Source organism: Vicugna pacos, chromosome 21, assembly GCF_048564905.1.
Source record: "Vicugna pacos chromosome 21, VicPac4, whole genome shotgun sequence".
NCBI lineage: Eukaryota > Metazoa > Chordata > Mammalia > Artiodactyla > Camelidae > Vicugna > Vicugna pacos.
In genome coordinates, this window is record NC_133007.1 from 26,166,075 (window position 1) to 26,180,841 (window position 14,767).

At 43.1% G+C, this 14,767-nt stretch overlaps 3 protein-coding genes across 10 annotated transcripts in view; 2 read left to right on the forward strand and 1 right to left on the reverse strand.

Moving 5' to 3' along the window:
• The window catches only part of UBAP2L (ubiquitin associated protein 2 like), a 39,268-nt gene extending 38,724 nt beyond the window's left edge, over positions 1 to 544 (reverse strand). The window contains exon 1 of the mRNA XM_072946486.1: positions 472 to 544. The gene's annotated coding sequence lies outside the window, so the exon portion shown is untranslated. The remainder of the gene's footprint in view (positions 1 to 471) is intronic.
• On the forward strand, positions 4 to 8,153 carry C21H1orf43 (chromosome 21 C1orf43 homolog). 5 transcript variants are annotated; one of them, XM_072946491.1, is made up of 7 exons: positions 4 to 191; positions 778 to 879; positions 3,917 to 4,034; positions 4,241 to 4,297; positions 5,164 to 5,330; positions 5,416 to 5,474; positions 7,213 to 8,153. In XM_072946491.1, exons 2-7 carry the CDS (start codon positions 817 to 819, stop codon positions 7,406 to 7,408), a joined length of 660 nt encoding a protein of 219 aa, XP_072802592.1. In that variant the 5' UTR covers positions 4 to 191; positions 778 to 816; the 3' UTR covers positions 7,409 to 8,153. The 5 variants fall into 5 exon arrangements, with proteins under 5 accessions (XP_072802592.1, XP_015103708.1, XP_015103707.1 ...); XM_015248221.3 differs by having other exon boundaries at positions 5 to 375; XM_006214684.3 differs by having other exon boundaries at positions 6 to 375; positions 4,244 to 4,297.
• A 142-nt stretch (positions 8,154 to 8,295) lies between these two features.
• CFAP141 (cilia and flagella associated protein 141) lies at positions 8,296 to 11,556 on the forward strand. 4 transcript variants are annotated; one of them, XM_072946492.1, is made up of 4 exons: positions 8,296 to 8,591; positions 8,875 to 8,915; positions 10,358 to 10,490; positions 11,106 to 11,556. In XM_072946492.1, the coding sequence occupies exons 1-4, from the start codon at positions 8,532 to 8,534 to the stop codon at positions 11,205 to 11,207; spliced, it is 336 nt and encodes a 111-aa protein (XP_072802593.1). In that variant the 5' UTR covers positions 8,296 to 8,531; the 3' UTR covers positions 11,208 to 11,556. The 4 variants fall into 4 exon arrangements, with proteins under 4 accessions (XP_072802593.1, XP_072802594.1, XP_072802595.1 ...); XM_072946493.1 differs by having other exon boundaries at positions 10,361 to 10,490; XM_072946494.1 differs by having other exon boundaries at positions 8,296 to 8,529.
• The last annotated feature ends 3,211 nt before the right edge of the window (positions 11,557 to 14,767 follow it).

The window sequence follows — 14,767 nt, forward strand, 5'->3', positions numbered from 1 at the left end:
CCACCACGTGACGCACGGATGGCCTCGCTTCCTCTTACTGGCGTAGTTCCGCGTCTCCGCACTAGCCGGTCCCGGTTGCCATTGCCTGCCTGAGTCACGTGCTGGGGGGAAGCGGGAAGGCGTTGTTCTTCTTTCCTAGCCCTCCCCCCGTCCGCCATGTTTTCAGGCCGGGTCAGCCTTGGTTTTTCCGCGTAAGGAAATGGCCGGGGCGCTTCGGGAAAGTCAGGCGCCGTTGCCTCGGCGGAGCCTGGGCTGACGAGGCAGGGCAGTGGGGTAAAGCGGAGCAGGTCTGCGCGGGGTGGGGAGGCCATGGCGTCCGGCAGTAACTGGCTGTCCGGCGTGAATGTCGTGCTGGTGATGGCCTACGGGAGCTTGGTGAGGAGAACCCCCACCCCATTCCTGTTGTCGCGTCTGACTCGGTAGAGACCCTCCTCTTGAGCAGGTCCCTGTCCTCATTCTCCACCCACTCACCTGCGCTTTTTCAGGGCTTTGACGCCTATCCCAGGAGTACCTGGGAGCATAAGTCAGCAACTCGGACCGCCCCGCCCCTGGCCGAGAACCCTCCCTCTAAACCGTAGGATGCAGAGCCCCCAACGCCTTTCCGCTCCAGGCTTCTCTTTAGCCACCGCATCTCTGACGGCCTTGCTTTGTCCACAGTTTATACTCCAAAGCATTACTGAGAGCCCGAGTTGGGGAATTTGAAATGAAGGCATGCCTTATTTTTTAACTAACTTTTTTTATTAAAGATTCTTTATTTCTCTCATATCTTTCGGACAGGTGTTTGTACTACTATTTATTTTTGTGAAGAGGCAAATCATGCGCTTTGCAATGAAATCCCGAAGGGGACCTCATGTCCCTGTGGGACACAATGCCCCCAAGGTAGGTCCTTAAGGCACTAGATGGGCCTGGTTTTCCAGATCTATTATGGCCCACAATGAAATTTAGAAGTGACTGATTTCTCATGTTTTCTTGGCCAGTTACCCATGTGCTTACCTTAGGATATTGAGCAATAAAGGTCAGCTTGGCCCTGGCTTACCTGCTCCCTGCTGTGGCACAGCATGTAGCTTATCCAGGAATTTCAGTTTTTTGCACTGCAGAATGAAGGACTTAGATTAACTAATTCCCAACTCTTTGTGGTAAGATGTTTTCCCGGTTCAACTTAAACTACCCAGTGTTTTCTGGTTTGGAGTTTTTGTTTGTTTTAGAATGAGGTTAGGGTAGTTAGAATTAGCCCCAGATCAGTGAGAGGGGTTGCCTTTGCACAACTTTAGATTTATAAGGGCCCCATAAATCATCTAGTTTGATCATTCATGTTACAAACACACCTGAGAAAAGGAAGCAACTTATGTAAAGACTTACAGGAAGTGAAAAACCAAATAGTCTCTGTCTGTAGGCTTTCCTTGGGTAATTGCTTTCTTTTCCTTGGCTTTAAATACCTACTGATGAAATTTTGTCTCTATCCCAAACCTTTACATGTTCCCTACTTGTATATCCAATTGCGTACCTAACATTGCCAGTTAGATGTCTGATAGGCATATCAAACCCAACATGTCTAAATGAGAACTCTTGATATCCCACTACCACCCCCACCCTGTTTCTTCTGTCTTCTGCTTCTGGGTAAAAGGTGCCTGCTGCCCTTATCAACCTCCTTTTGTGTGGCTCTCCCCTGATCACTGGCAGCCAGCTACACGGGTTGAATTTTTTTCGTCTTTACATATGCTGTTACTGTGGCCTAGAATGAACTAACCTCTGGTCTTCAATTGACTAGCTGATTTGATCTTTAGATCTTACCTCAAATATTTCCTACAAAGAGGAATGCTTATGACCCATTATAAAGTAGGTCCTCTTTGTTTTCAGATACCATTTTACCAGAAATTTTCTTTTATATTCATTTGTTTAATGCCTCTCTCTTTCCTGAACTTCAAGAATGTAGGCACCATACCAGCTTTGTTCACTGCTGTAAAGCCAGGGCCTACCCATAGTATACAGTCAGTAACTCATTGCTGAGTGAAAAGCAGGTTAGTGGGAGAGCTGAGCTGGTACACAATTCTGTCAGTTCCTAGACCAATGCGCTTTCATTTCTTTCAGTGCTGTAACCCTCCCCTCTTTGTTCTTGGCTAATGTGTTTCATGGAAAGCCTCAGGGAAGATGTCAACAGTGCTTCCACGTTCCCTCAGTTCTCTAAATGCCAATTGCCTCCCATAAGACGGAAAGAGGGATATAGCGTTAGTTTCCTGTATGTCATGAACCAATCAAAACTTTTGACTATTTAGGATGATCCCCTCCCTCCCCACCCCATTACATGAGACAAAGATTCCTTTTGCTTTAAAAAATTCTCTTGTAAATTCTCATCCATTTCTTGTGGAAGTATAAATTAGTAAAACTGCTTTGAAAAATATTTGATCATTGTCCAGTGAGATTGCAAATGTACCTAATCCACAGCCCAGCAATTCTACTCCTACCATAGAAAAATTAATTTTTGCTCATGTGTACCCGAAGACATGTCCAAGAATACTCACAACATTGTCTGTAATATTTTAAAAAGAAACTTACTCTTAAGTGTCCACTTAAAAATGGATATATAATGACATATTTACATTCTAGTATATTAGAAGGAATGAAAACATACTGAAGATAAATATATGAACACCAGTGAATCTCTAAAATATTTTTGAATGGAAAAAATGAATCACAAACATGAATCTCAAAAACATAGTGAAAAAATGCCAGAAGGCTGAATATGTACCATATGAGTCTGTTTATTTGTATGGAATTCTAGAATAGGCAGAACTGTATTGATAGCAAGCACATCACTGTTGCCTGGGGCAGGGAGGGAAAGATATATGAAGTATATTTTGGGGTGATGGAAATGTTCTGTATCTTGATTGCTATGGTGGTTGAATGGGTGTATTCATTTGTCAGAATTCTTCAACCTACACTTAAAAATGGATGCATTTAATTGCATGTAATTTCAACCTCAATAAAGTTTATTTAAATTTTAAAAAATAGGTTGCAGAGGAATTCAAGAAGTATTTTTCCATTTGTATGAAGTTGAAAACCAGACAAACTAAACATTTTTCAGGGTGAAATAGGCAGTAAAACAGTAAAGAAAAATAGGCTGTTGACATTAAGATTGGGGGGTTGCATTCAATCAGCGATGGGCACACAAGGCTTCAAAGTCATTGGTAGTGTCCCAGTTCATAAACGGGATAGTGGATACAGGTGTCCATCTTAATGAATTTTATAATTATTTAAAATGAACATATATGTCATATGCATTCTGTGTATGATATGGTTCATGCTGGAAGTTTCTAAAAAGTTACAAGAAGAAAGAATATTTCCTGGGGCTCTGGCAACCCTCTTAAATGAGAGAAATGAATATGAAGCTGTTCACAGTGGTTACTTCTGGGTTAAGTGGGGGGTGACACCTTTAGTATCTTTTTTTTAATTACCTACTTAAAAAATTCAATATGCTCTGGAAGAAAGCCTGTAGAAATCCTGTGGTCCACCAGGTAGGGATAGTCCCAAACTATTATAAATCACATGAGGTCTCTGTATAGGTTTTTAGAGTAGATTATGACTTCTAGCTGATGTCCACTTTTTTCCCAGCTCAAGGAATTCTTTATGACACCCAACCAAGATTCTTCTAAATCCAATTGAAAGTTGAACATAATGTTGATGCTATAGAGCTTGAAGGAATTCTAGCAGGTTAAAAGATCTAGCTTAGAGATGTACAGTTTGGAAAGGTTCTTAGAGAAGCCAGTCCCATTCTTAAATTATTGAGTCCTGTCTGGCAGTTTCACTAGCCAAATGAGCATTCTCTCTGCTTCTGTTCACCTGCTCTGTCCCATTTCCAGACTGATGAGAAGCAAAGTACAGGCTAAGTGGTTATGTATTATTTTCTTCCCATGAACAGGACTTAAAAGAGGAGATTGATATCCGACTATCCAGGGTTCAGGATATCAAGTATGAACCTCAGCTCCTTGCAGATGATGATGCAAGACTGCTACAGCTGGAAACCCAGGGAAATCAATGTAGGTAGCATGCTCTTGGAGGACACTCCAGTGAGGAGTTCCACAAATTCAGAATTCCTTTACTCTCAGGGTGGTCAACATAGCTGCTGGTTTTGCCAGTGGTTTCTTGTTACTGGCTATATGTTAGATATGGGAGGCATTTATTGGCTTGCTGGAGTTTGGAGAATCTTTTAAGGGTTATGCCTGAGACCAGTCTCTTTTCTCAGCAGGTTGCTACAACTACCTATACAGGATGAAAGCTCTGGATGCCATCCGTGCCTCTGGTAAGGGCTGCTTGATGGCCATTCAGGATCCTGAAAGCTCACCTGGGGAAGAGAGGGAGGAACCCATTTTATACATTAGAATTTGTCATTTCTGCACATCCCTGGATAGTAGGAATTTCCTAGAGTTTTGAGAATACTGGGTTACTATTTTACCTAAGGAAATGATGTAGGCAAGTTATTTTTTTTCTCCAAAAAACCTGGATTTGTTTTGTTCTCTCTAGACCTTTAGTTTCATCAACTGGATGATGGTAATTGCTTGTTTTTCCACAAAAGACAGGCAACACCTGCCTTTTCACTAAGCCTACATAGAGGGTTCTTGAGTTTTTTTCCATTCTATGACCACTATCAAAAATGCTCTATCTCTACCAAAACGTAGGTTAAATCTTAAACTATGGGTAAGAGGGCACTATCATGTATCATTGATACAGCTTAACAGTTGTATTGCCACCACCATATGACCACCCAGACACAGCTCTGTATCTTTAGTCATTTTTGTTTTTCTTTTTTTTTAATTTTTTAACATTTATATTATTGAGTTATAGTCATTTTACAATGTTGTGTCAAATTCCAATGTAGAGCACAATTTTTCAGTTATACATGAACATACATATATTCATTGTCACATTTTTTTTTGCTGTGAGCTACCACAAGATCTTGTATATATTTCCCTGTGCTACACAGTATAATCTTGTTTATCTATTCTACATTTTGAAATCCCAGTCTGTCCCTTCCCACCCCGCTAGTCTTTTTAATTCTTTTAGAATTTCCCCCCAACTCACTCATCGGCCCATTTCTAAGTTTGGGAAATTAATTAGAAAGACAATGAATGAAAAAGGGGGACTATCATTGTTCTGTTATCTCCACAGAGATCCCATTTCATGCTGAAGGCCGGCATCCCCGTTCCTTAATGGGCAAGAATTTCCGCTCCTACCTGCTAGATCTTCGAAACACTAGTACTCCTTTCAAGGGTGTGCGCAAGGCGCTTGTGGATACACTGCTGGATGGCTATGAGACAGCCCGCTATGGGACAGGGGTAAGCTGGACGGCCACTTACTCCTCCGAAGAGCTAAAGGGGTTCCTTAGACTGAGAGCCTCATTCTTCCTTCCTCTTTCTTCAGGTCTTTGGCCAGAGTGAGTACCTGCGCTATCAGGAGGCCCTGAGTGAGCTGGCCACCGTGTGAGTTTGGAGGGGAATGTGTCAGATGGAGCTGGTTAGAGGATACAGGGGTGCTGGACTGTTCCCACAGTGAGATGACCTTCAAAAGCAATGTGAACAAAATCTGTGATAACAGAGTTGTCAGGTCCTAGACTGTTAGAGCTGCCTCTCACTCACATTGGAGAACAGATACTGCTCTACAAGCTGACAAGAGAAGTTTCTCCTACTTTTGTGCTTGTACATCTGTTTCTTTTGTTGGCTTTTGGCTTTTGTTTTTATTTTTCCAGTCCAGCTCAGTAAATTGTAGGAATTGGTGTAACCTATCACACCAATAAAGGGAAAAAAGTGTTTCAGCACACAAAGATTCCTTCTCTTCCAGGGTCCCAGTGTCTCCTTTTATGTCATGGTCTGATAAAAGTAAGAATTACATGCTGTGTTTATTACCACTTAAAGTATCAGTAACCCTGTTTAAAATAAAAGATATCACTAAAGAGTCAGCTCTTCAGGGTTTGTGTTATAGAAGAGGAAGAATGACCTTTGTCTGGGAATGTTTTAAATATGCGCTCATAAAGCTTCATTATGTTCTTTATGCAGATGTTTAGCTGAAAAGGTAAAGAGGTAAAACCAACCTAGAATAAAAAATTAGTTACCAGCCATGAAAAGAATACATCTGTTTTCTGCTTTGTCAAGTATGACTTTTTCTCTTAAGATAAAGAGTTTGTCTGTTCTGTCTTCTCTCTATTCTTAAAAATAATCTAGCTTGTTCTAAAGACAAAAGGTCTGGTAGAAACTACTTAGAACACTAATGAAAATGCACATGTGGAGAGAGTGGAAGAGGACGTGTGGTCTAGAAATCAGGCAGGAGGCCTATTCAGAATTCGGTTTCTTTTAAAGATACATATTGTGTGATTCCATTTATGTGAGGTACCTAGAGTGGTCAAAAATCATAGACACAGAAAGTAGAATGGTGGTTGCCAGGGGCTGGAAGGAAGGGGGACTAGAGAGTTGTTTAATAAGTAGGGTTTATTTTACAAGATGAAAAGAATTCTAGAGGTTGGTTATACAACAGTGTGAATGTACTTAACAGTGCTGAACTGTAAACATAAAAATGGTTAGGATGGTAAATTTTTATGTATATTTTACCGCGATTTTTTAAAAAAATTCAGTCTCTTTGATTTTTAGTATGTAGAAAATTTCAGTGGGTATAGTGAAGAATATAGGCACTGAAATCTGACAAACTTAGGTTTGAATCCCAGCTCTCTGTCACTTACTAGCTTTGTGACCTCAGGCAAGTTACTTAATGGACCCTCAGTTTCCTAACCTGCAAAATGGGGATGATAACCACCATATAGGTGGGATGTTAGTAAATGAGATGTTAGTGAAGTGCCAAGTTTAATGTCCTAACGTGGTAAGTATTCAGTAGTTACTTCAGTATTATTTTTTGGTATTCAGTTGTTTCAAGGGACTGTCTTTGGACTCAGAGTATATTAGTGGCATACAGACATTAGGTGAATCAACAGAATTAAGTTTTCTTGAAGGATAGTGAGATGAAGACAAGGTTGAGCCAGAGGCAGGGACTCAGTGGGAGAAATGGTTTCTCTGCTGTTTCTAAGCTACTGGATGGGATTTTAATAGCTAGTTTATAAAATAGGACAGAGACCATTTGTGGCTACAGTTGCGTTTATAGAATGGATAAACCTTGAATTGTTTTCTGTTAGTCCTCATTCTGTCCATGATCTGCCCTCTCTGTATTCTTCAGGGTCAAAGCACGAAGTGGGAGCTCTCAGCGACAACATCAGTCAGCAGCCAGAGACCTAACCCAGTCTCCTGAAGTCTCCCCAACAACCATCCAGGTGACATACCTCCCCTCCAGTCAGAAGAGTAAACGTGCCAAGCATTTCCTCGAATTGAAGAGCTTTAAGGACAACTACAACACACTGGAGAGTACTCTGTGATGGAGCTGCCGGGCTCTCACTGCTGCTAGAGCCAGATGGACTGCAGTGTGCTCGCCGGGTGACCCTCAGGTCTGGCTCAGCAGCCCAGACTGGATCAGCTGAAGGTCCGGCTGTGTTCAGAACTCAAGGTGGATCATGCCTAGAGGATCATTCCCCCACCCTTTCTTGTGGCCAGTTTCAGAACATTAGTTAAGACTTTATTTTCCCTTGGTAGCACTTTTCTCTGGAGTTGAATTCAGATGTTTTTTCTTAATATTTGTCAAAGCTTCCTTAAAAATCCTCACTTGGTTTTGGTCATGGTTCATCTGCCCTTTTCCAGACTATAAATAATCCCGAGAGTGAGAGCTGAGGTGACGGGGCTTGGGTCTTGTCCTCTGTATCTACCCCTTTGTACACGGTTGAATGGGAACCATTTGGGTGTGAGAGTTGATTGGTGGGAAAGGCAGACAAGAACTGATGGGGAGGCTGGACGAGGCCATGAGTGGTATGTGGAACAACTCACCCTGGGGCTCCACTTAAACCAGGATGTGTTGAAACATTAACATAGCTTCCCTGGTGTGCAAGGATCTACTTTCCACTTCCATTCTATACTGTCAGGAATAAATTGAAAAGGTAATGTTTTGACACCTGACATAACCCACCCCCCTCCTCATTTGTGAGATAGTGTGAAGAAATGGTCAGACCAATATACTAGTCTGACTTTATAAATTATTTAATAAAATGAACAACTGAAAAATTAAGCAAATGAGTCATTCCTTTACATTTGGTTTTTAATAAAACAGGCATATGATATGCTCTCTGGACCTAGGATCGTATGGACACTCCTTTGGACCCCAAAAGAAGAAATCCTAAAATTGGGACTGTGGTCCTTGCTCACAGAATTGCCTGTGTCGCAAGTAGAAGGCTGGAGAGCTAGGATTCCCTTCAGGTCTCCAGGGCAGCAGCCCAGGTGACCAATCAAGTCCTGGGCCTAGGGTCATTGTTGGAGGCGCAAATGTTGCTATGACTACTGAAACCTCGGTGACTAAACTAAACAGAAAGGAGAGCCTGCTCAGTCTTCCAAGACCATGTCAAGCAAGTCTGCAGACATGTCTGTGGAAAAGATGGTACAAGTAGAAGAGGTATGCAGAACTGGAAGAAGGGGCTGGATTGGAGGAGTTTCCTGATCGATTTACTGGAAATGGTTGGTTTCCTGAGAGGCCCTTGATGTAACAGGAGGACAGTAACAGGAGTGGGAGACTATGTCTGGCACATAGTAGGTATTCAGATATTTGTTGCATACCAACCCCTGCATGTTTCCTTTGATCCATTCTGAAAGGAGTAGGACTTTCTCCCCACCTCCTCTAGGAAATTGGCTACAGCTTCTCTCAAAAGAGGAAGGTCTATGTGTCTCCCACTACGTTAGGGTACTGGGGGGGAGGTACTGGAGATCAAGGCAGGTCAACAGAACCCCCCTTTTCTTGCAGAGTTTACAAAGGGTCCTGGGACTTAAGAAGATGGTGGACAGGTAATCTCTGCTTCTATCCCTTTCCTTACCCTACTTGACCTTTTTACCCTCCTGTCCTCCATAAGCCACCTCTCAGATCTGCTCCAAATTGCTAGGGGTCATCAAGAAGGCAGACAGGTATGGAGGGGACAAGAAGCAGCCCTTGCTTCACAAGCAGATTGCCCCTTGCTCCACAGTCCCTGAAGGAAAATTGGAGCAAGTTTCTGTTGTTTTCCTTTTTTTATTTTTTAAGGAAAGTTCAAGTATTTGTTGCCTGGCATTGTACTAACCATGTGGTAAGTATGCAGTATTAGTTGAATGAATGAATGCAAAGATTCAAAAGACTAGACTATAATATCTCCGTCACCTGGTGAGCTTTTGGAAAAAACACAGGTCTTCACCCAGAAGATTCTAACTTAAATGGTCTGGGATTAGATAGGATAAGCTTGTTTTTTAAAGCTTTACACCCCTGTTTTTAAGGCACCCCAAGTTAGCAAGGATGTAAGTTATCAAGAATGCATACAATTTTGGTGGTAGTCAAGAGTTATATAGTCTTTTTATGAAGGTAGTTTGATGAAATCTATCTAAATTTTAAATTCACATGTCCTTTGAACTGGAAACTCTACTGCTATTTACATTATACACATGGGTGCAAAAGCACTAGAATGTACATACACGAGTATTCATGACAGCATTGTTTATAAAAGTGAAAAACCTAGACGCAATGTAGCTGGTTAAACTGTACAAAAGCACTAGGCAGCCTTTAAACAGGATGAAGCAAATGAAATGGAATGAAAGTCCAAATTGTTAAGTAATACTGCTTATGTAAATGTATGATTTCATGTTAAAAAATTTAAAAGATACACTTGCTGGTATATGATAGAAGAATTGTGAAACTGTAAGAACTGCAAGAATTTTGTTGAGAAAGACTGGGGCAGAAGAATGAAGGTTTCACTTTTCATTTAGTATATGTTTCTGTATGGATTTAACTTTTCAGCCCTCTGTAAAAAATACTTCATTAAAAAAATGTCAACAAGGGTTATCTGAACAGAAGATAACGTGTGTATATTTCTTTAATGTATTAATGAACGTTAACAAACGATTCTGGAATGTGTCTAGCCAGGATTGAGTATCACTGGTATGATGAAAGACATTAATCCTTAGATTGGATTTGATACCCGGGTCTGCCATTAAGTGACCTTGAGCAACTATCTGAACTTTTAAGTTTTCCCATCTGTATAATGCAAATATTAATATCTTCGACACATGGTTATTATGATGATTAAATGACATAATATACTTAATATATACTAGGTTCTAAGCCAGTTCTAGTTACTCTTTCAAGGAGTTTGCAGTCTTCTGACACTGGCACAGAAGTTCTGGTGAAGAAACAGCCTCACTGATGGGGTTTTTGTCTCCACTCCTAAGTCTAACCCATTCCACCCCTACTTTTATGCCTCCAGCAGGTGGCAAAATTCACACACTTACTGCCTGTGGCAGATGACATTAAGACAGAGGAGGAACCCGTATGCTATCCTAAGGATGCAGGACACTATGGCACAGGAGTTGGCATTGGCCAACAAGCAGCTACTCATGGTGAGTACTAGCAAGGGTGACCTGAAGTTTCATCCTGTACTGCCCAGGGCCTTTGCCCACTTGGATTCCCAAGCTCTTCGTCTCTGCCATTACTCACCTCTCTTACTTGCCTCTGAGGTTTTCACCATTACACCAGAGCAATAACTCTTTAAAACCAACGCTCTTTTTCATTAACTAGTTCATTGCATCCAGCTGCAGATGGCACATTCTAAAGTCCCAAAGTGCAATCTAGTTCCTGCTCCTCTCATCTTGGTGAGACTCAAAACTGCTTCTTAGTGCCCAGCACCTGCCTCTCAGAATCTCTCTCTCTCCCTGGAGTCCCCACTTGCTGTCATGTCACCATCTTTGTATCCGAGATGTCTAGAACAGTTTCTGGTTCACTGTATGTTCTCAGCAAATATTTGCTGAACATAGGGCTTCACTCATGGAGAAAAAAAAAAAAATGAGTAGGCTTCCCCCGAGAGTTCAGCCTCTATGCTCCTGCCTAGCTTTATGTCACAGCTAAATCCAGATCCCAGGAGAACACGGGTGATGGGAAAGCAACCAGGAAGAAAGAATGAGAAAGGGGTGTAAACAGAAGGCAAACGTCATGCTGTATTCTGCCCTCCCCACCAGGTCCGTCAAGCCGCCCTGCACCAGCTGTTTGAAAAGGAACATCGGCAGTACCAGCAGGAACTTAATCAGATGGGCAAAGCTTTTTATGTGGAGCGACTCTGATGGCATTTGAAACATCGTCTTTCCATTCTCACCATACCTGCTAACCTAGCCTTCTTGAGCCCCTACCACCTTGAACTTCCTTCCCCAAACTCACCCAGATCTAGTTATCTGCTCAGAATTTAAGACTGCTCCCACTCTCACCTCTTTCATATCCATGTCAAACCCCTGGTGCTATTTGGGAAACGATCTATGACATAATGGTTAAAAACAAGAGTGACGCCTTGTGGTCAGAATGAGATATGCAGTGTTGATGTAAGCACGGGGAGAGGAGGCAGATAGATGGACAATGTGAGCAGAGAATCCTGATTTCATTTAAGAAATAAAGCTAGTTCTTAAAGATTCAAACTTAGATTGCTGTGCTCATTCTTTCAACCCTCTTTATCTGTTTCAAAACTGCTTATTCACAACTGCCATAATCATAATATAGCTTCCTGAATTTCGATCACCACCTCTCAGATCTCACTTCCACGGATCTTTTCTGTGTACTTGGACAAATAACTCTGAATGTGGTTATTAATCCACAGACACTGTGGTGCTTGCTGTCACGAGGCCTGGATTTTAGGTTTTGACTCGGCCAGTTATTGTGAGACCTAGGACAAGTCTCCTTCCTCTGGATTTCTGCCTGAATTCCCACCTCTGCAAAATGACAGGTCTCCAAATTCAAATGCCTTCAGGGGTCAGGCAGGTAATAACAGCAGGTGTAAGGAGATAAGAAATGGTGGGATTAATGGGGGACTGGAAAGAACACATTAAATCTAAATGCATTCAAAATTTTGAAAAGTACTAATTAATCATGGCCATCTATAGGCCACAGAGAACCATACTTATAAAGATCCAGTTTACATACAAATGACATCTCAAGCCAGAGAGACTCCCATTCTGCAGCCAGTAACAGTTGCAGGAACACACCATCGCTCTTGCTGTCATCTCCATCATACCTACTTTTCCCTGTTCTCTCACCTTGCCGTCTGCATTCTCAATGGTTACTCATCCTTCCACACTGATTGATCATTTCCTGCTCTTAACTCCATGTAGCTCAGTCTCCAGTGCAAAACTGACACCCTTCCTCCCCCTCCCCCAAGTGCGTGTCTATCCTTCAAAACGTGTTTTTCATTTCAGCTGTCAGAGCTTCCCCCTTTGCTTCCTACACACCCCACTGACGAGCACAGAGAGGCAGCAGGGTATATAGGGAGGAGCACCCGCTTTGGAGTCAAGGGTGGGTTCAGAGTCTGACTTGACCTGTTAATTGTTGTGTCACCACATACAAGTTACATCTCTGAGCCTCAATTTTCTCCTCTGAAAATGAAAATAATACCTGTCTCATAGGATCATTATGAGGATTAAATAAGGTAATACATGTAGAGAGCAAGCCTGGTACTTGGTCCCCAGTAGGTATCCTCCCTTTCCCCCTTAGGAGGTTTCCTGGTGACCCAGGTCCTTCATAGTTCCCCGGCTGGCCCCTAGCCAGCCCCGTTTTGCAGCTCTAATGTCATTCTCCATCCCAAGCCTGTCTTTCTTTCTGTCCTATATATATCCATTCATTCTCCAGTCTCCATCAGCCCTGCTTCCCAAGCCCTCTTATCTTTAGTCAATAACTACTCATGAGTTGTTACACCAAACAAAACATGGAGCTCACAGGCTGGTGGGGGAGGCAGGCATTGAACAAGTCATGGCAGGTATGATGGGAGTTTTATAGGAGAGAAAACCACACACATGTGTCCTGGATGTGACCTGTAAAGCTAAGACTGAGTCTCCCATTCCTGCTTTCTCTTCCCTGCCCTTCCCGTGGGGCCATCACGCCTCCACTTCTTTCATCTTCCCTCTTTATCTCCCAGCCACCCCCTGCCTCTAATGTTTGTGCAGCATAGCCTGGTGTTAGAACAGGCTTTCACAGGGCAAATCTGGGTTTGAATCCTGACTGCTACTTATTGCTTTTGTGGCCTTGACCAAATGACTTTAACTTTCTGGGTCACAAGGGTTTTGTTTTGTTTTGTTTTGTTTTGTTTTGTTTTGTTTATGTGAAATGGAGATAATACCTACCTCATTGGATTACTGTGGGAATTAAATAAAACACTTAGCAGAGAACTGACATATAATGTCCAATAAATGGTAACCCATAATGATGTTTTCCTGCCCTATGATAGTTTTCCTCTTTTTGTTTCCTCTCTATTACCTGGCTTCCCCCCACCTCCTACCAACCTCCCTCACCAGCCCCTTTAATTCTTCTTTCCTCTGTTCATTTGGGCCCACAAAATGCTCCACCCCGTCTGCCTTGATCTCTGACCTTGGCCTCTCTCCCCAGGGCTTGTCAGTGTCAGGTTGGCTCCAGTATTGGCAGGCTGGCCCCCTACAGAGCCCATCTCCTGTGATCCTCTCTGCCGACTCTGTCCACTCTCATCACATCAGCTGAGTAGTTCACCCCATCATACCCATCAGCTCCCTTCCCCTCTGTGACTGGTGCTTTACCCAGCTCCTCAGGCTCAAAAGTGCTCAGCCTTATTTGAAATGGCTGCACAGAAGGTACTTCCAGGAGAGCTAGAAAGCTTGCATCAGAGGCCATCTGATGTTTCCACCTAGCTATGCCATCCTGTCAGTCTCCTCCTAAGAGAGCTGCTCCTCCCCTACATCAATATTTCCAGCCTCTGGCTCTGTTTTCCGAGCTCCCCAAACACTGAAGTCCTTTCAATTCCTACTAATCTCTTTCCCAGACTCTCTCCCTCCAGCCTTTGGTTCTCTAGGGTAGTTAAGCTTCCCAGAGAAGGGAACTAGAACTTGGAGAGGGCTGGGGAAGGGAGTAGTAAGGGTAAAAAGGAAGGTCAAGAAAGTAAAATTACAAACTGAGAGCCATAAAAGAACAAGGACATCAGGCAACACCACAGGTGCCTATCTTGGGGCTTGAATGCCCATTTGTTCGTCTTCCCCTGGAAGGCAAGAGCCACACAATAGGAATTGACTGGGGCTCGGGACAAGCTATTGATCTGGATCAAGGGCACTGTCGAGTTGGCATATGTGTTTGTGTGTGTGTGTTGGGGGTGGGTGTCTGGACTAATGGGAACAAGGACACATGGAACAGGCCTGGGGGCTGAAGCAGAGCATCCTCCTCCCACCCCCACATTTCCACCCAAGCCCCGCACCCAACCAGTGCAGCTATAACTCAGGCTCCTTTCTGCCACAGTAGAGAGAAGCATCTGCCCGCCACATGACGTTCAACAAACCCGGACTCTCTTCAGAAGAAAAATCTCCCAGAAAAGCAGGCACCAGGCTGGATCTCTATGAGGGAAGACCCTTAGAGAAGCCAGCCCAGGAGCTGTAAAAAGCCCTAGAAGAGGAGGAGAGTCCTAAGGGCTGCAGGCTGTTTCCTGGCAGAGGGGGTTTCTTCCCCCACCTCGATCTCCTAAAGTCTTAGTTTCAGTTCTGCCAGGCAGGAGAGACCTAAGTCTTCTCTAGAGCCTGCTAGTGAGAGAGGTCCCTCTTCTCTTCTGGACATCCAAGATGACTTTGAGGAGGATGCCTGGAGGACACGGGGAGAAGGTGAGAAGGGATAAGGTGATGGGAAGAAG